At 51.2% G+C, this 20,272-nt stretch overlaps 1 protein-coding gene across 10 annotated transcripts in view; it reads left to right on the forward strand.

Moving 5' to 3' along the window:
• Positions 1-8,420, forward strand: part of DAGLA (diacylglycerol lipase alpha) — a 77,064-nt gene extending 68,644 nt beyond the window's left edge. For all 10 annotated transcript variants that reach the window (XM_054068030.1, XM_054068032.1, XM_054068036.1 and 7 more), the window contains one exon: positions 268-8,420. In XM_054068030.1, coding sequence (XP_053924005.1) covers positions 268-1,195 — 928 coding nt within the window. In that variant the 3' untranslated portion in view covers positions 1,196-8,420. The remainder of the gene's footprint in view (positions 1-267) is intronic.
• The last annotated feature ends 11,852 nt before the right edge of the window (positions 8,421-20,272 follow it).

Consider the following 20,272-nt stretch of genomic DNA (forward strand, 5'->3'; position numbering starts at 1 on the left):
CATGGTCCTAGGTAAAAATTGTGCTTGAGGAGGAAAACAATTAGCGAGGAGAAATGGGAGAAAGGCAAGAACCTGAGTTTGCAGAGGGAAGAAACCGTACCTAATATTGTCACTTGGGAGGACAGAGAGGTAAGAGGATTGTGGGTGGCTCTGGTTAGAGCAACAACGTGTGCCCTTAGTGTCTATGAGGAATTCTGTGCCCGAGATGTGGTTCCTCTGGCGTTCTTGGGAGTGATGCAGCCTCACGTGTTCCGTTTCTCATTGCAGGAGCAAATCCCATTCTGAAATCAGCTTGGAGGGGTTTTATGAGACAAAGCCACTTTCTCCTGTGCAGAAAGACCCTGTGGAGCTGCTTCTCTTGGATACAAAAGAACGTCTGTCTGTGGAGCTGCAGGACCGTCGTGCCCCTCTTGCCACCATGGAGAGCCTCTCGGACAATGAATCCATCTACAGCTTTGATTCAAGGCGCTCCTCTGGGTTTCGGAGCATCCGGGGTTCCCCCAGCCTCCATGCTGTTATGGAGAAGGATGAGACGCACTGCTTTTATATTGACCCCGTTATCCCTGAGGAGAACCCTTCCCTCAGCTCGCGGACAGAGCTGCTGGCTGCTGACAGCCTCTCCAAGCACTCCCAGGAGACTCAGCCCCCTGACAATGCGCTCAACAGTGGCGCCACTACTCCCCAGCGCCGCTGCAGTGAGGAAGGGGCCAGCAGCGAAGGAGACCGCGTCTCCTTAGCTCCTCGGGAAGAACTGTCCCTCCAGAACGGACGCCTCACTGATGTTCCCAGTCCCCAAGTGCTGGAGTTTGCGGAGTTCATAGACAGCCTCTTTAATTTGGACAGTAAAAGCAGCTCCTTCCAGGACATCTACTGCATGATGGTGTCAGACAGCTCCAGTGACTTTGCAGAGATGCCCAAGTCCGTCAGTGATCAGGAGATCCTATTGAGGGCACAATACGAACCCAACTTAGTCCCAAAGCCCCCGAGGTTGTTTGCAGGCTCAACAGATCCTTCGTCGGGCATCTCAGTGTCTCCCTCTTTCCCCCTTAGTTCATCTGGAGAACTCATGGACGTCACTCCAACGGGCGTGAGCAGCCAGGAGTGCCTGGCCACTGACAAAATCCGGACTTCTACCCCCTCTGGGCACGTAACCAGCCCTGCCAAGCAGGACGACCTCATGATTTCAGCCCTCTAGTGCAGGGTAAAGGGGTGCGGCTCTGAGAGCTGATCCATTAGGCTGAGTGCTGGGATAACGCTTGGAGGAGGTGGTCATTGGGCAATTCAGAGCAGAGGAGACAGCTGGAGACATTCCTTCTGGGGTGACACAGTGTTGGCACGCTGGAGGATGGATTGAGTTTGAGTCCCGTGCTTGCAGCTGGGAGAAGAGGGTCTGAGTCCCTAAAGGTAGATGCAAGTTCCCTACCTCAGCCTGTCTCGTTTCATTGTGGAGGCACATTCCTTGCCGCAGGGCACCTGCTGAGTTTAGGAGGAAGATACCCTGCTCCAGGGAATCCTCCGGGGTGAAGGGGGTGGATTCTCAGAAGCTCGGGGGTCAGACAGACGTAGGCAGAAATGAGGGGGGCCAAGGCCACATCTCCCTCTTGGTACTGTGTCAGTGGTCCTGGAAGTGAGCAGATTGAGACTTTGGGCCCTATTGCACTACCATGTCGGATCTGGCCCAAGCTTCAATTTGTCCTACTTCCACGGGGATTGCTTTTGTAGGCCACTCTCCTGTTTTAAAGCCATTGTGGGGCTGTATTCTCCCCAAACACACTCTTCCCTCCCTGGCCGGGCGCAGCAGGAGTGGGGCTGGCACTGTGTTTTCTCCCCTGAGTACTTCTGTGTTCAGTGACCACCAGGCTGCTGCTGAGAGGGAAGGACACTGTTCTGAAGAGCCAAAGCCCTCTGCCTCATTCCTCCTTTGCCAGAAAGAGTTCTCCTGGATGTCACCATCACCTCTTCTCACTTTCCTGGACCACTCTGAGCTGGTGACATTCCTGCAGGACTGACAGCGTTCTCAGCTCAGAGCTGCATGGATGGATCAACTGAAGTATTTAACAGGCATCTCAACACCCAGTGTTAATGTCCAAGCCCCTGCGGAGTCTGGGAGCCTCTCCTGGACTCTGCTGGGTCCTCACACCACCCACAGGCAGTAATCGCAGATCATCAGTGCCAACCAGTGTCATTGGGAGTTCAGGGAAAAAATGAACTTTCACTGAGTATTGAAATCTCTTGTATGTTTACAGAGCTGCTAAGCTTTTGGAAGGTATTTATTAAGCAAACAGGGAGGCTTTCCCTAAGCAAAAAGCATGCTCATGCTCTCCTTCCTGGGCTGTTCCCTCTGGGAACCTGAGGAGAGAGAGGATGGACAGCTAAGATCGCAAATTCCCTGCTTTTAAAGCGGATCGGAGTCTGAGGGAAGCTGCGTGCATCCCTCACCCACCTCGTCCACCTCTCAGTTGCACAACGCCACGTCGCAAAGCTTGACCAAGCCGTGAGTAAAACTACCTGAGCACTGCTGTGCAGAGCCTTGGTGCCCGGAGGAGCCTGCTCGACCCATCTCAGCAGGTGCTTTCTGGTGATGGGAGCGGGCGAGAAACTACCTGTGTAGAACGTTAAATGTACTGTGACCTGGAGAAGGCCTTTAATTGGCAAAACACCTTCCTATCAGTGCTCAGTGGGGTTACCAATCAGGCTCACTGGAGTGCTGTCCTTCCTCACTGGGAAAGCAAGTCCTATTTTGGCTTTCTTCTGCCCTCAAAGGTGTTATTGCCCTCCTTTCCTTTCCTTAGCCATGCTGTTTCCATTGTAGGAGGATGCTGTGCTTCCCTGGAGCTCAGCACATGACAAATCCCCAGCTCCTGTTAGCCCTCACTTTTCAAACCGAGTGCAACTGGGATTCAAACCAGAGCAGGAGCACTTTATAGCCAGGGTGCATTGATGTAAACGGCTTCAGGTGCACAGAAATGAGCTGTGTGGCTGAGTGCCAATCTCCAGCTCAACAATTCAGTGTGGGATACTCTGTCCCCTGCTCCTTAGGAATTACAGAGTCTTTAGAAGTGCAGGGACTTTGTTAAATGGGCACTAAAATATTGTCCCTGGGGTTTAGGTTCCAAAGGTGACCTTTTCTAGACTGTCTTGAATTGGAGGGAAGAAACCTCTCTGAATTCAAAGTTAATCTGTAAAAGCAAAATGCTTTGATTCTGAGCGACAAGAAGTTACTTTTTCCTTTGTAGCTCCTTCAGTTTTGTTCCCCTCGCTGAGAGCTTGTGTGGTTCAGGTTCGTGTAGAGCAGTTGTGTGAACTCCAGCAGATCATCCACGATTGCAGACCACAGGGTAGGGCTGGAGTGCTGCACACAGCCAAGAAACACTAATAAAAGGTGTCCAGGAATACGCACATTAAACAGGGTAGTTCTGAAGGGAAAAGGGAGCTGAAGTGGAGGGAGGCTGGAGCTAGCAGGCTAGCTCGCCTCCCGACACAGCCTGCTGACACGTGGTGATCAAGCAGGGAAAAGGGGTGCATTTCTGCCTCTCATCCTCGGCACATGGGTAGTAATAACACTTAGCACTTAGGCAGAGCTTTATCTGCAAAGCACTTTACAAACATTAAAAGAAGAATCATCCCTGTCCCTGGCAAGTGGCCGTCTCAGTAGGTAGAAACTACTGGTGCCCTGCCTGAGGCTGCAGGGGAGGTGGCTCGAGGTGGAAAAGGTGGATTCCTTCCCTCTTAGGAAAGAAGTTTCTCCCTAGTGATCTGATGGTGTTTAATGGGTCGCAATATTGCACTAGAGAGTCACTTCTGGGCATAGCTCTGCTGCGTCCTGGAAGGCGCAGTTGTTGTGCGTGACTGTTTCCTTCTCTGTGCCACTGGAACTGTGTCCCGGGGGAACGGGGTGACCTTGCCCTGGCCAGCTGTAGCAGGAGACAGCCTGGCATGCTGCATTTCTATTGCTTTGTTTGTGCTCTGTGCTTATTAGGCTTCTAAAAAGCCTGGAAATACCTAATCCTTGTGCCCTGCGCTTGCCACCAATCAAGGCAGTAAAGGTGCGGAAGAGCCCTTTTAGTTAAGGTTCTTGTTGCGTCACTTTATGGGTAATCCCTGTTTTCTGTTGTTCTCTCTTGACAAACAGATCTGTTCCCAGTCCTCACAAAGTAAATCCATGTTCTTTGTGTTATTTCTGCTTTAAATGTCTCCATGTCTTGGTCCTCATCACTCCTTTGCTAAAAGAGCGTTTGGATGTCCTGTATCATCCTGGAAGGATGGAGGATGTTGCTAAGCCTGTAGCTACCTCCATCATTCATGCTGCATGCTGCTCCCTACTTTCTCTTCGCTCTGACATGCAGATGAAAACAAAAAAGCATTGTCACATCTCTTAATCTCTTGGTTTCTGATTCCTGCTCAAGCTTTGTGCCTTCTAATCTTTATCTACTTCAATGGGATGTCCCACCAGACGTGGAGGCAGTGCTGGAAGTGCCTGACGCCCTAGCCCCCAGCTAAGCAGCCGGCAGCTTGCCCACTTTCACAGCGCATCCTTAAAATCTCCTCTAAAAGCTTTTTTTGGTGGATGCTGGAGAGCAGAGAACAATCTTAGTGCACCTTAATGTTACAGCATGGTGAGTGAAATCACTTTCAGCTTTGCCAAAGAGCCTGGATGGGTTCTCTGCCCCCTCCATGATCCCCCAGGGTGGCAAATTCCACCTGACTGCAGAACTGGTGGTTGTTGTTGTGTGCTTGTTCGGGATATTCCTAGCAGACTGTTGTGGAATGCAATCCTGAGGGCTTGAAACCTTGAAAGGCACCATGAGAGACCCTTCGCTAGGTGCGAGTTGAACTCCATCCAGCAGCTGAGTTCAGACCAACCCCAACCCTGCTGCAAATGCTCACAGGGCAGGAAGGGGTTGGTACCGCTATTTATTTTTTGCAGCTCTGACCCTTTGAGATGTGTCCAAAGGGAATAAAATATTCCCATGATAATCTATAGCATCCCATTCGTTCCTTTCAGCTCAGACAACTGAAGTCTGAGATGGCTTTTGCTGACAATCGTTTCACGCTGCTGTTTGTTTGTCATCCCTTCTGTTTAAACTCGCCCCACTGAAGCTGGATTTTTGTTGGGAGCTGTGACTTCATTTTTCTGATGCCAACAGAGTCTCATGGAGTTTCCCTGCACTTTAGGAAGTATTTAGACAATCTCCAAGATCCTAGTTGGAAAAGCATAGGGTGAGTTGGTATTTGTTGGCCAGGTGCTCCCTTGTTCTGTAGCAGCAAAAGAAATGAGTCAAGAAAGATAGGGAAATAAAAGGGAAATGGGTCAAATAGCAAATGCACTGAACCTGAAAGCCTGCTGTAAAAACTGAGACAAATTTAACACGTGGTGGTTGTTTCTTGGCTGTGAAATATCAGCTTCTTTCCTGCTTCAGGTGTACCCAGTGCCTCCTTCACCTGCTGAAGGGCAGGGAGGGTTGGGAATGCAGCAGGGGTTTTGCACAGCCTGCTCTGATGCTCGATATGAAGGAATGTATGGCTCTGAAGCCTTGGAAAGCACTGGCTGAGTTGGGCCTGTTGTGCCTTCTTCTCCGAGCCTGTGGAGCACTGAACTGGGTTTAGGGACGAGTGGCATCTCTTGCGCCAAAGCTCCCTCTCATGGTGCTCTTGTGGTGCTCCAGGTGGAGCAGATCCTGCTGGAAGCAAACCCTGCCTGTTCTTGGCAGCTGTGGAAAGAGTGAGAGAAAGGGAGGTTGCAGCTGGGAGGTGGGACTTGATCTGGGAGCTCCTTGCTCTCCAGTCAGATGGTCCTACTGGTGATATGGGTCAAGTGGAGGCGTAAGTCTTTGTCATCATTTAGTGGTGTCCTTCTCCCATTGCAGGCTCCAGAGCTGTGTGTCTGCTCTGTCCCCTTCAAGGGAGGAGCCACTGCGCCTTCCAGGGGGATCAGGCAAGTTGGATGGCAGCGATGAGCCTGGGAAGCTGTGCTTTGTTTGCTTTGGAGTTTACATTCCAGCTCAGAGAGTCGAGACCTTCTCTGCCGAGATGGGTGGCAGTTAGAGCCCAAACCCTCAACCCTGTTAATTTCTAAACACTCATTAGAGTGGAGGAAGACTTTTGGCAGGAGATCTTTCACAGTAACTGCCTGCTGTGCCGAGGGCAGCGCGTTCTGCAGAGCAGCAAGGCTGTTGGCTCCCGTGGGTGGCAGGAGCACTGTGAACTGCCAAACATCGCTTTTCCCTCCCTGTCTCCTGGCTGCATCCATGCCTGGGGCTTCCCTGGGAGCTGTTGCGCTCTGTGCAGGAAGATGGTGAGCCTTGCAGCCTGGAATTTCCAAACAACTGAGGAGCGAGCTATTTCTTGCTTTGTCATAGGGACTTGCGATCCTAGAAAGCATCAGCTCTCTCCAAGCACATTGCTGTCTCTGTTACTGTTGTCTTTTTTTGCTTCTTGAATTCATGCCTGTTGTGCCTTTGTTTTCCATTGGTTTGAAGCCCAAGCCTCCTGCTTGGAACCAGCCAACTTCCTTCCCCATTTCTGCACATCTTTTCTTCTCTGGGTGTGTGAAAGGCAATGCGTTCTGGCCAAGGACTGACTTGGAGTTGCCCTTTCTGCCAGGATCTCTCTGCCCTGGCTGAGTGTTGCCCAATTTCCCTTCTCCCTGCTGCCTCGGGGTTGTATCCAAGTGTCAACAGCAAAGTTGGTTCCTCCTACCCACACTGGTTCCCCTGCCAGCCTCCTCCAGTCTGGGACCTCATCTTGTGCAAAGTCTGTTCTGTGTGGTACGAAGGGAAGTCATTTCTTCCCTGTGGTCTGCATGACCTCAGGCAGTGTTTAATGGGCCTGTCCACCAGTAAAACTTCCTCTCAGGTCTATTTGTGAGTAAAACTCTTCCTACTCTTCAAGATCTGACTCTGGTTTTGCAAGAACTTAAGCTGACTTAACGTATTTCAAACTGTCCACTGCGGTTTTGGCTTACAACCATCTTCCAAAGGAAAGCTCTCTTTTCTGAGAGGTGGATGTTCCTGCTGTGTTTGAGACCTCACCATGTCATCCTGTGCTCTTGTTTTTCATTCTCTGACATTTCCTACCTGCCCAGCGCATCTGTGTGGCGAGGGAACCTCTGTCTGGCTACTCCTTTATGTCTGCAAAGTCATTAAACACAGAGCAGCAGAGGAATAAGCCTTCCTTTTGTATTTTATTGGGGTTCCACTGCTCTGCTTTCCATCATGGGGTTTTGTGCAGTTCTGATGGCTCAGAGTTGGAGGAACCTGGTGCGCGTGGCAGTACTAAGACGAGGGAACAGCCTGGCTCAGCACTCTGTGCTGGTGAGGTCTGTCCTGCCTCGATGTGCTTCTTTGGGAATGCGTGTCCGAAATGATCCCATCCTGCTGTGTTTGTGCTACATCCACAGTGCTCACTGGTGGCAAAGGGGCATCACCTGCAGCTATGGAGGCTACAGCTTCCCAGCTTTCCCTCCACCAATACTGCAGCCGATGGATGAGGTGATGGCCAGGGAATAGCCTCGAGCTCCTGTCCTACTAATAAACTTAATTACTAATGTCAACATGGGGATTATTGGTGATGGGTTGCTCCTCCCTGCCTGCGTGCATGGGGCAGCAGGAGAGGAGCGCTCTGCCCTTTAAGACCTTTTCCAGCTCAGCCGTCTGTTCCGCTCTCCTGCAGTGACAGCCACCACTCCAGCCTGTCCTCCCTCATGGCTGTGAACGAGCAGAGACAGCAAGACCAGAGAAACTGGTGGAAACTCTTTCCTTTCTCATCTTTTTGGGCTTCTTAGTGCCAGCTGTGTTGGGTGGAGCCCAGCAGGATGGTCTCCACGTGACAGGAGCTGCAGGAATGGCATACAAGAACTCCCTTGCCTCCCACTTCTCTCTCCATCCGCAGATAGCAAAGCCTCTGTGGAAAAGCCCTTCTGCTTGTTTCTGTGTCCTATCTCACATCCTGTGCTGGGGCAGCTCAGAATAGGGTAGTTATGAATTAACTCTTTGACCCCAATTGCCTCTTTATTGCTAAAGCCTTTTGCATTTATGGGAGAACTGGTCCTTCTAGGGAACCCTGAGCTGCTCTGCCTTGCCTCTCGCAGGGCTTAGAGCACTCGCATATGCAATCAGGGGGGAGACGGCACAGGATCCTGCATCCCCACGCTCAACTTGAGAGGTCACTGCCTGTCCTGGGAATGCTGCCCTCCAAATCCCTGCTCCAAGCTGCCCCCAGCATGAAGACTACAAGGAAACTAAAGCACTCCTTATGTGCCATTCTCATGTGACTTTTTGTACCTATGTATGAAAGATCCAAACTAATATTGCTGTAAAGAAAGATACAGATTAATATAGTCTATTCTATAAAGAGATATGTATATAAAGGTTTCTGTATATTGTATGGCACCCTGTATAAAATGGATGTAGAAGCATGACTGGTGTATGTGACTGTTCCCAAGTTTGACCTGGAGAATGATGGTTGTGATCTGCCTGAGGTTGCCTTCAAGGATTGTGCGTGAGCTTGAGAGTTGGAAGGAACTGCACTGGGCTCTCACCTTGCAGAGGGATGAGGAATGTGGTGGTGGCGCAGCCCTGAAGCGCCAAGGAGCTATTTGGCTGCCACTGGGGCTGATCATCACCTCACTGGTGCTGGGTGTTCTGGGTCTCAGTCTTTGCAGCGGGAAAGATGCTTTGGGGAACATCTATGTCCCTTGAGATCAGCTTGACACTCTACACCCGTGCCCATCGCAGGGGGGTGGAACCAGATGATCTTTAAGGTCCCTTCCAACCCAAACTATTCTATGATTCCTGTGTGGCACTTGCCAGCTCCAGCTTGGCTGTGGTGGAAACGGCAGGAGCCTCAGCTCTAGCAACCTCTCTTCTCTAGTGGAGAAGGGATTTAAGGAAGGGACTTGAGGCTTTGAGTCACCAAGGGCTTGAATTCCATGTGCTGTAGGGAAAGAATTAACTTAGACTAGACATTAGGAAGAATTTCTTCACCGTGAGAGTGGTGAGATGCTGGAACAAGTTGCCAAGGGAAGTTGTGGATGCCTCATCCTTGGAGGTGTTCAAGGCCAGGTTGGATGGGGCCTTGGGCAGCCTGATTTAGTGGGATGTTTAGTGGGGTTGGAACTAGATGATCTTTAAGGTCCCTTTCCAGCCCTAACTATTCTATGATTCTGTGTGTTGCATTAGTGCAAACAAAGGGGTTCTGGAAGACGTGTGAGAAGGTGGCAGGGAGAGAAGAAGAGGACGGGGTGCCAGCAAGAACAGTGTAGAAGTTTCTCCCGTGGAAAATTAGCAGAGTGCTGGGATCTTCTACAAAGGAGGAAGAGCTAGAAGCAGTGAGGAAGAGTTGGAAGCGGTGAGGAAGAGCTTCACAGAGCAGGTGGTGAGTGCCCTGCAGAGGCAGGGACGCAGCTTTGTGTTGGTGTGTGAAGCAGGATCTGAAAGCCTGGTGCCGCTCACACCGCAGTGGGATAACAGCTCTGGGAATTCATATTTGGGAGAGGGGAAAGCAATCACTGTGGCTTACAGGGAGAAGCAAGGGAAAGGGAGCAGCTTCAGGAGAGGAGCAGGAGCTTGCTGAGCAGCCCTGAGAAACGCCAGCAAGAAAAGGAATGCCTGGAAGAACATAATCCTATTAATGGCTGCATGGAATAGTTTTTATGGTTGCTCCTGAAGAGGCTATCAAGGAATTAAGAGCTCAAAGGTGGCTGAACTACTGAGTTCCTATAAAAAGTGCTGGTATGTGTCAGTGCCTGCCTGCTGCTTTGGTTTGGGTTCATGGGCTTTTTCCTACCCAGGACTATATCAGTCTCGTAAAAGGATATTGCCTCTTCTGTAAACACTTCCTCTCCGGGGGAAGAAAAACATAAAACTCGGGATACAACCCTAGTATAAACATCAAATAATCGGTGTTTAGGAGTGACTGCTTTAATACAGTTACTAAGGAGAAAAATATATGAATATATACACAGCAGCCACCCTGGATGCTGCTTTAAAAACAGGTTTACTATTACAAAGGCTCGGCTAACGCTGGGATGTGGTTGCTGTTTCCAGGAGGACTGGCTGGCTGTTTGGAGTCATAGAATTCCAGGATGATTTGGGTTAGAAGTAACCTCAAAACCCATCCAGTTGCAACCCCAGGGACGCTTCCCACTGGATCAGGGCCTCCAAGCCCCATCCAACCTGGCCAGCGTGGTGCAGCCACTACTGCTCTGAGCAACCTGGGCCAGGGCCGCACCACCCTCGTAGAAAAACATTTCTCCCTAATATCTCATCTCAGTCTCCCCTCTTTCAGCTCCAAACATTTCCTCTCGTCCTGTCCCTGCACTCCCTGATCCAGAGCCCCTCCCCAGCTTTCCTGGTGCCCCTTTCAGTCCTGGAAGCTGCTCTAAGGTCTCCTTGCAGCCTTCTCTTCTCCAGGCTGAACAACCCCAACTCTCTCAGCCTGGCCTTGGACAGGAGGTGCTCCAGACCTCGCACCATCTCCATGACCTCCTCTGCACTTGCTGTAAAGCCAATCAACAGCGACCAAGCTAAAGAGCATGTGGAAAACTCTCAGCTTATTGGTAAAAGTGGTTTTCAACCCACTGAAACCCATTTTCAACCCATAAAGCATCCAGAACTACACCAGGAAGGAATTCTTTTCTAAAGTGATAGGATGAGAGGGCATAGCCTCAAGTTGCACCAGGGGAGGTTCAGATTGGACATCAGGAAATATTTCTCAGGCACTGGCAGAGGCTGCCCAGGGCAGTGGTGGAGTCCCCATCCCTGGAGGTGTTTAAAAGACAGGTAGCTGAGGTGCTTGGGGATATGATTTAGCAGTGGACCGGTACGGTTGGACTTGATGATCTCACAGGTCTTTTCTAACCTAAGGATTCTATGATTCTTCCTGTAAAGCAGACTATGTTCTCAGGCAAGCAAGGAAAATGAGGGAAAACTACCGGAAATACAGAAGTAATTAAAACTGTGAGCTAATTGCTAATTACTTGCAGATGGAAGCCAACATGGCACAAGCTGGTTCATCAGTTTGTACAAGGATGCCAGGCTGCATTTCAGTTAGAAAAGAGAACAAAGGCTCAGAAAAGGTGATCTGAAGGTGCTTTAAAAGCTAACTTAAACTCGTGCCCTGGTCAGTCGTTTAATTAACCTATCCTTTGGAGAAGAGGCAATGTTCTGCTTGGATGCATTACACAAAATCTTTGCTGACCAGCTGATTTATCTTGGAAAGAGTGTCAGCTTAAGGGAAATAGAAACTATTTGTGTGGGGAAGGATTTCCAGCTGGGCGGTGGCTCCAGCTGGCGGTGCTTTGGTGCAGGTTAACTGAGTACTTCCAGTCAATAAGAGGGGGTCTGACCGCAATTCCAGGTGATGCTCACTTGTTCTATGAGGGCAGATTATAAAAAGAGAGCAGGAGGCAAGTCAGGTTGCCTTGGGGGAAGCAAGCTTGGAAACCTGGAGAGGTGGAAAAGTGCCATGCAGTGGTGTAGGAGAGGAAGAGTGTGGGGTAAAGCTCCCTGAGGCCACAACAGCAGAGCTGGGGGGTATAGAAGGATGCAGCTCATGAAGGAGAAGCCCCCATCGCCTGAGTATGTTGCTCTGAAACCACAAAGGTGAGTTCTGTCAGCATAGGAATTTCCCTGCCTTTCCAGAGATCTCAACTTATTCTCAAGGGACAGAGCTTCCTTGAAAGGCAAGCCCAGCTTCTGCAGACTTGTTTGTTCTTGTCAATGGGGCTTGGTCAAGCCTGGGTTTGCTTGACAGGAGCTGAAGAAGTGGATGAAGCATCACCAAATGGTTTCGGTCAGAAAAGCCCCTGTGCTGTCCTGGAGTCTGTGACGATATCAGAACCATAGAATGGTTTGGGTTGGAAGGGACTTCAAAGCCCATCCAGTCCCACTCCCTGCCATGGGCAGGGAAACCTCTCACTGGATTAGGGGCTCCAAGCCCCATCCAACCTGGCCTTCAACATCTTCAGGGATGGGGCAGCCACCACTGCTCTGGGCAACCTGGGCCAGGGCCTCCCCACCCACACAGCTAAAACATTTCTCCCTAACATTTCATCTCAATCTCCCCTCTTTCAGCTGAAAACCCTTCCTCTGGTCCTGTCCCTGCACTCCCTGATCAAACGCCCCTCCTCTGGAGCCCCTTTCAGTCCTGGAAGCTGCTCTAGGGTCTCCTCACAGCCTTCTCTACTCCAGGCTGAACAACTCCAACTCTCCCAGCCTGGCCTTAGACAGGAGGTGCTCCAGGCCTCAGATCATCTCCTTGGCCTCTGCACTTGCTCCAACAGCTCCATGTCCTCCCTGTGTTGAGGACTCCAGACCTGGATGCAGGGCTCCAGGTGGGTCTCGCAGAGCAGAGGGGCAGAATCCCCTTCGTCCCTGCTGGTCCCACTGCTCTGGATGCAGCCCAGGACACGGGTGGTTTCTGAGCTGCGAGTGCAGTATGCTGGCTTGTTTTAATCACTCTAAACTCAGCAATGCTTCTTGAGTCAAGGGAGTGGAAGGCAAGTCCCTGTATTTGCTCTCTGAAATGAGTACGCATGTGAATATGGATACGTCCCTCCTGGGGTGGGGACGTACCCTGTGCCGGCTGGCTGTGCTGCAGCAGAGGGTGCTGTGCCCGTGCTGGTTGTGCTGGGGTTCCCAGCGCTTGGCTGAGCACCGCTGGGACTGAAGCGCTGCTCCCTGTCCGCTCCTTGCTCTGCAGGCAGCGAGGACAATAAAATGTGTGCAGCTGGTCTGGGAGGTGGTTCTCGTGCTGGAAGACCTCGGATGAACCAGCACAAGCTCTCTGTACAGAGACAATACCTTTCCAACCTTCCCAAAGTTTGCAAAGGTTGGAGCTTCCCTTTTTTTCAGTGTCCCAACGTTTGGGACTCATCTTCCTTTGTGTAAATGCTCCCTCGTTGTTCTGAATTCTGGTGGTGCTGGTTTGAACCCTTGAGTTTCTGACTGTGGTGCTTTCCCGTATTGGGGAGGTTTCCTGGGATGGGTCTCCCTCGCTGACAACCACCCTTTTCATAAATCAGTGGTGGTGTTCTCTCCATCTTGGGAATGAACCTCTTGGAGTTAATGAATAACCAGCAAGATTTATCAGTTCAGGTCTCTTGCCAAGAGGAGATAACAGAATGAGCCCACATCGCTCTGCTTCCGCCTCCAGCAGTGTGGGAGCTACCCTGGGTCACGCAGGGCCTTGGAGAAGGGCAGGATGGCATCTTCTGCTGCCCGACCCTCTCCAGGAGCTGATGGCAAAGGAGGTTTACAGCCACAGCGCGAGGCTATGCACAGGCCAAGCAGGCCACCACTGAAGGATGCTGCGAGGACAGGTCTCTTTGGGCTGAGCAAGCTCTGCTGCCCGTGGCCCTTGTGGTGGTATAGTTTGGGGCACACCTGGAAGAGCAAGGTGCTTGTGTGCAGGATGGATTGTTGTATATGTGTTTGTTCTTTTGTTGGTGCCGATGGTGAGAATCCTGATTTGTGGAGGCTTCACTGAGGGCATCTTCCCCAACTCTGGTGATCCATCACATCCACAGAGGTCTCTGTGCTTGTCACCTGGGCATTTATGTTCTCCGCTGTGCAGCACCAGAGCTCCTGCTGCAGCTGTGTGTGAGTTGAGATATCTGGATGAGTGCCTCAAGAATGATCCAAGGGCTGGAGCACCTTCCATATGAGGCCAGGCTGAGAGAGTTGGGGTTGTTCAGCACAGAGAAGAGAAGGCTGTGGGGAGAACTTAGAGCAGCTTCCAGGACTGAAAGGGGCTCCAGGAGAGCTGGGGAGGGGCTCTTGATTAGGGAGTGCAGGGACAGGATGAGCGGAAGGGTTTGGAGTTGCAAGAGGAGAGATTGAGATGAGATCTTGGGGAGAAATGTTTTGCTGTGAGGGTGGGGAGGCCCTGGCCCAGGCTGCCCAGAGCAGTGGTGGCTGCCCCATCCCTGGAGGTGTTGAAGGCCAGGTTGGATGGGGCTTGGAGCCCCTGATCCAGTGGGAGGTGTCCCTGCCCATGGCAGAGAGTGGAACTGGATGGGTTTTGAGTTCCCTTCCAACCCAAACCATTTTATGATTCTCTCTTGCCTCCCATCTACTGAAGGTACCTGTGCTTGACCTCCTGCTGCGTTTGGGATACAAACAGAGCTCCTGGGAATGAAGGCTCTTCACTGAGCATTTCTTTTTAAGCCCTCCAAGCTGAGGAGGAGGCTCCCAGCAAGTCTCTCTGGAGTCCCATTTTGCCTAGAAACTGGCAGGGCTTGCCTGAATCACGAGTGAGAGGCAGCCTAAGCAAGCACGGTTTTGTTTAGGTGCCTGAGCAACTTCCATTCTGAAATGCCTGCGCTCAGCACAGCTGCCAGAGGGGTCTGGGAACAACCACGCGTGCTGAAGAGGGGAAGAATCGCAGCAGTGTTTGAGGCGAGAAGATGCTACAGCACAATGATGAAAGCTTTCAGGCAGCTTGGAGGGAGCCACCCACGGACAGGAGGGGGAGAATTGAAGGTACCTTGATTTCACAGGATTGCAGGTGGATTGCTGCGCTGAGCCTCGGAGTGAGATAGAGAGGAGGATGCTTGGGGTGTCAAGGCAAAGGAGGACAGACAGTGAGGAGAATGAGTGTTTAAGGTGGGAATATTTCTGTAAAACCAAGGAAAGAAATCATAGAATCATGGAACGGTTTGGTCTAAAGGGACCTCAAAGCCCACCCAGTTCCACCCCCTGCTGTGTGCAGGGACACCTCCCACTGGATCAGGGGCTCCAAGCCCCATCCAACCTGTCCTTCAACACCTCCAGGGATGGGGCAGCCACCACTGCCCTGGGCAACCTGGGCCAGGGCCTCCCCACCCTTACAGCAAAACATTTCTCCCTAACATTTCATCTCAATCTCCCCTCTTTCAGCTGAAAACACTTTCCCTTGTCCTGTCCCTGCCCTCCCTGATCAAGAGTCCCTCCCCAGCTTTCCTGGAGCCCCTTTCAGCCCTGGAAGCTGCTCTAAGGCCTGGACTTTGTGGTAGAAGCCCTGGCTCTTCAGTTGGCTGTGTTTAGGCTCTCCAAGGCTGGGGAGCATTTTGGAATAGAGAGAACACCAAGTTCCTCTGCCTGGCAGCAGGTGCCTCCTGTGCAGGGAGGGGGGAGGCTTCCACCTTCAGGCTGTTCCCAGGATGCAGACGGAGCAATCTGGGACGCACCTTACACGATAACAATATCAGTGATGGTGAAGCTGACAAGGCCAATGACCCCACCGCAAATGACACTCTGCATGGATATTACCTCTCACAAAGTCCAATGATGGGAACAAAAGGAAGGCACTGAGTTCAACCACAGGGAGTTTGGTAGAGCACCACATCAAGGAACAGCAGCTTTCTGCCTCTCCCCCCTCACGTCTCCAGCTCAGCAGACGTGGTTCAAACATCCCTCTGCTTGTCTGTTCGAGCTGTGCAAACGACAGCAACCTCCTGCCCGGGGCAATCCCATCAGGTGAGGCAAGAATGAGATGGAACAACCAGCATCTGAACCCCTTCTCATAACCTCTTGCCAGCCAGCTCGCTCAAATAAACACTCGGGTCCTACTCAAACTGATGGAGGTTGACACTGAACTCCCTCCTTTAGAAACCTCATCCTTACACAGGCATGAAGAGCAAAGACACCTTGGAAAGAGCAATAAGGTTGGAGAGCACTGTACGCAATAGCAGCTGGGTTTTGCAAAGCAAGAAAGTAGGTGCTTTCCCTGGTTCTCTAGGAAGGAGTTAGTCCTGGACTCTGAAGAGCTCTACATCCATTCTTCCTGCTCAAACCAAGAAATTGGGTTGCTGCAATGTTCTAGCTTTAAAATCTCTAATTGTCCTTGGAGGTTTCTTTCCTTGGAGCACAAGTTGGAGCTGTTGGTAGCTATTAAGGGATAGCGTGTGTTAGATCCCTGCGAAAGGGATTGGGGACCAGAGAGCAGCTTCCATGGCTGGTGGCATCTCAGAGGAGCAGCTTGCGGTACAGAGTGCATCCTCCATCCTTTACAAGTCAGAAGTGTTTCTCAGCAAGCTCTTTCCTAAGCACTGACATTTGCCTTGAAGCCCTAGTGATTCGGCTTCGGGTTTTAGACATTCTTTATGAACCTAATGAGCTCCTTGCTGCTTGCATGAGAGTTTTTCCAAAGTCGGAGAGCTTCCAAGACTTATGAGCTCCCCAGCATAGCCAAGTGAATTAAGCATCATGAAGCAAAACCAGACATGAGCTTGGTTCTAACACTCACTTTTTGCGGGAGCTTCCAGGATTCATTCCCAAATGCAGTCTCTGTTTTGGGCTCTCTGGCTTTAGGCACCAGGAGACCTTATGATCTGTAGATGTTGCACCCTTTTACTTCGTGGAAGTCAACCAGAACTGCAGGAGCTGCTGTGAACGCTGAAGGTTGTTTGGAAGACATCTGGATCTCGATTGAAGGCCACTTTCAACAAGCAGGCAAGCTCTGCCAGCTCTCACTACACAAGCAGTGCTCACCTACCTCCTGGCAGAGGACAGGAGTGTCACTGCTGGATGTGAATCCCCACTCCTGAGGAAGAGATTCCTCTTTGTACCTCAACTTGGCTGCATCATAGCTGTCCATGAGTAGTGACGGCTTCTTGTTGCTCCTGCTGTTTGGTAGCAAAGGGGATCTGACTTCCTGGTGGCCTTGGTCAGTATAGAAGAGAAGAAGAGCCTCCTGTTTGGCAGGAGGGTTCTGGGAGGTGGTGAGCAGGAGGTAGAAGCCTGGAGAGGGTTGGCCATGGGAGAGCACAGAGCTGCACAAGCACTGCCTCCCTGTCATTGACTGCATTCCATGGAGTTACTCATTGAAGCTGTAGTCTTCACTTGAAGGTTTTTGATCTCTCTGTGATCAGGCTGAAGTCACTGGCTGGCTCACAGAAGCATTCACTCCAGATAAGAGCAACAGCTTTTCCCCAGGGAAGTCAGGTGGGGTCAAGGAGAGAATTTGCTCTGTCCTCTGCAGCCAGATAACCAGGGGCAACACAAGGTCTGCCTGGTCCCTGTGTCGAGCAGAGATGGGGCTGCACGGACCCATCCCCAAAGAAAGACTTTACACCTAGCGCATATGGAAGCCTTGGCAGCACTTGCACCAACCCCAAGGACAAGTCCAAAGACCTTTGCTGCACTTTGCCAACAAACCAGAGCAACTGTCACCCCTGGGTGACTCCAGAGAGACTTGCCAGGTTGTGGAAGGGACAATGGGAGCTGAGTCCAGAAACCAGCCGTGTCCTGGGCCACATCCAGAGCAGTGGGACCAGCAGTGGGGGAGGGTATTCTGCCCCTCTGCTCCATGATGTGAGACCCACCGAGAGCCCTGCATCCAGTTCTGGAGTCCTCAGCACAGGGAGGACATGGAGTAGGAGTGAATCCAGAGGAGCCCATGGAGATGATATGAAGACTGCAGCACTTCCTATAGGAGGCCAGGCTGGGAGAGTTGGGATGGGGAGGGGACGTGGCTGTGCCACTAATGAATTATTTTTTTGTTTTAAGCTGGACTTTGAAATCTAGTGCTGGAGGGAGCAACGTCCACACCTTCCATGAGTAATATTCCTCCACCCCCTCCGGCTCCTGCTCCCAACCAACTACATGGATGGGGAGAGTGGTGTTTACAGAGAGCAGGGAGATGAGGAAGAGTGTGTGTGCGCACGTCTGAGGGTGAAGGAGGAGGATGCGGACTAGCAGGGAGGGAGAGCAGAGGGGATGGCAAACTGAGCACAGGGATGGGACTGGATTTTTGTCCCCTGGTGCTGCCTTCTTTTCAACTGATCTCCAGAGGTTGAGCCCCTACCATTCTGTGATTCTGTGCAACAAGAGATGAAAGTAATACCTTTTCATTTTTCTGGGTTCATCTCTCTAGTAAATCTCGGGGAGTACACAAACAACCTCAAAATGCTGGATTCTGAGCTCATTGCAGTAAGGCACCAGCTGCTCTTTTCCCTTTTCAGAAGGGATAAGGATGGACATGCACCTTGGAGTGATCAGGAGTACAACCCAATCCATCTTTTCTCTTTAATCAGGTCCAGGAAGGGAGACAGTGGCCTCTTGACGTGGAGAGCTGAGCAGTACTGAGGGGCAAAGGCGTATGAAGAAAAAGAAGGTGAGAAGGACCCACACCATCAATGCCTCACTCAATTCGGGCACAAGGGAAGAAGCAGAGATGAGTGAAGCAGCACGAGGGAAGGATTTAGGCCCAAGTGGCTTGGGATCAGGAGACACAGGTTGTGTTTCACAGGCTGCCTGCTTGGTCTGGGACAAGAGCTGCCACATTACCCTTCGCATTCCCAGTCTGAGGCCAGGCTGAGAGAGTTGGGGTTGTTCAGCCTGGAGAAGAGAAGGCTGCGGGGAGACCTTAGAGCAGCTTCCAGGACTGAAAGGGGCTCCAGGTAAAGCTGGGGAGAGGCTCTTGATCGGGAAGTGAAGGAATAGGATGAGGGGAAGCATTTTCAGCTGAAAGAGAGGAGGTTGAGATGAGATCTTAGGGAGTAATGTTCTCCTGTGAGGGCAGCCAGGTTGGATGGGGCTTGGAACCCCTGAGCCTCTGTGAGGTCAGTGTCACTACTGGGTTGCTCTCAGAGGGTTTTTCACCTCTTGTCAGCAGGATGTATGGGGCTGGGAGGGCTGAATGATCTGCACCGTGGGAAGGGTGAGCTGTGGGTCTAGAAACCTTGCTGCTAAGGAAAAGGCGGAGGTGTCACAGCTTCATTTTGTCTGAGTGGCTGCAGAGGAGTTTGCACCTTGGGGATGGGGAATCCCAAGTAAAGACCAATGCGTCAGGTTCAAAGGGTTACAAATCTGAGGCAGATTGGTCTCACATCATTTGCCTTTTAATTGCTTTGATCATCTTTGAACTCAGCTTTAGGGTTCATAACAGGCAGGAACTTGTTCTCCTGCCAGCCTGGCCTGCTTACAGGTTCTCCAGCTGGCTTTGAGAGTCACCCGTGAAGTGACCCAGAATAGCCTTGACCTTCCCTTGTTGTTTTATTTTGCCTGAGCAGCTGAAGCTCCAGCTCCCTCCTGCCACTCCAAGAATTTATTAGGTGTCTCTGGAAGACCTCTAGGTGATGCACTGTAGGCCTGATAGCAGAAGAACAAGACTTATGGGTGGGCAACATTGCAAAACCATCAGGGGAGGTTCTGCATGCACAGCCTGGCTGGGAGTGAGTGGAGACTTAAAGGGGTTACGAGGCTTTCCTGTGTGCTGGGAGCACTGAGCTCAGGTCCTGTAAGTGCCTGTGAACGTCTTCTGCTGTGTCCTCATGTGAAACTTCAGTGTACAAGGTTGTGTGCTCCCTGGAAGGTCCATTCCTGCCGTCTTCATGCAGGAGGGTCTGGCAGAAATATCGTCCCACTGCAAGGACAGGACACTGGGCTCAGACCTTGACTCCTTCAGGAGCATTCAGTTCTGGGGTCTGATCTAAAAGATCATAGAATCATTATAATTGGAAAAGATCTCTAAGCTCACCCAGCCCAACCACCAGCCCAACCCCACCGTGCCTGCTAAACCATGTCCCAAACTGCCACATCTACAGACCTTTTGAACCCCTCCAGGGGTGGAGACTCCACCACTGCCCTGGGCAGCCTCTGCCGGAGCCTCACCATTGTTGCAGTAAAGACATTTTTCCTAATATGCAATCTAACCTCTCCTAACACAACTTGAGGCCATTTCCTCTTGTCCTTGTTACTTGGAAAAAGAAACCAACACCTACCTAGCTACAACCTCCTTTTAGGGAGTTGTAGAGAGCGATGAGGTTGCCCTTATCAGATCACAACATCTGGAAGAAATTGTTATGAGGAGGATGGGGAGGCCCTGGCCCAGGTTGCCCAGAGAAGAGGTGGCTGCTCCATCCCTGGAGGTGTTCAAGGACAGGTTGGATGAAGCTGGATCAGCAACCTGATCTGGTTAAAGATGTTCCTGCAGGGAGGTTGGACTGGATGAGCCGTAAAGGTAACTTCCAACCCAAACCATTCTGTGACTCTGTGATTTTTATGATCTGACCTGGCCCTGATCGGATTTAGGGATCAGATAAATATTCGCATCCTTCCCACGCAGCTTGTGGCCAAAGATGGGAGGAGGGGGGTTGAGCGTGTGCGGAGGAACAAGGGGTAACAGAGAATAACAATTGTCTTAATGGAAAGAGAGAGGGAGAAGAAAAAAGGGCTGTTGAGCTCTTTCTCTCCATCCCTGAAATAATAGACCTATTACTGTCCCCAAACCTCAGCCCCCCTCCCCTCCCCAGAGAAGAATTGGTCAGTGCACAGCTGTGCGAGGGAGA

The sequence above is a fragment of the Cuculus canorus genome, chromosome 5 (assembly GCF_017976375.1).
Source record: "Cuculus canorus isolate bCucCan1 chromosome 5, bCucCan1.pri, whole genome shotgun sequence".
Taxonomy (NCBI): domain Eukaryota; kingdom Metazoa; phylum Chordata; class Aves; order Cuculiformes; family Cuculidae; genus Cuculus; species Cuculus canorus.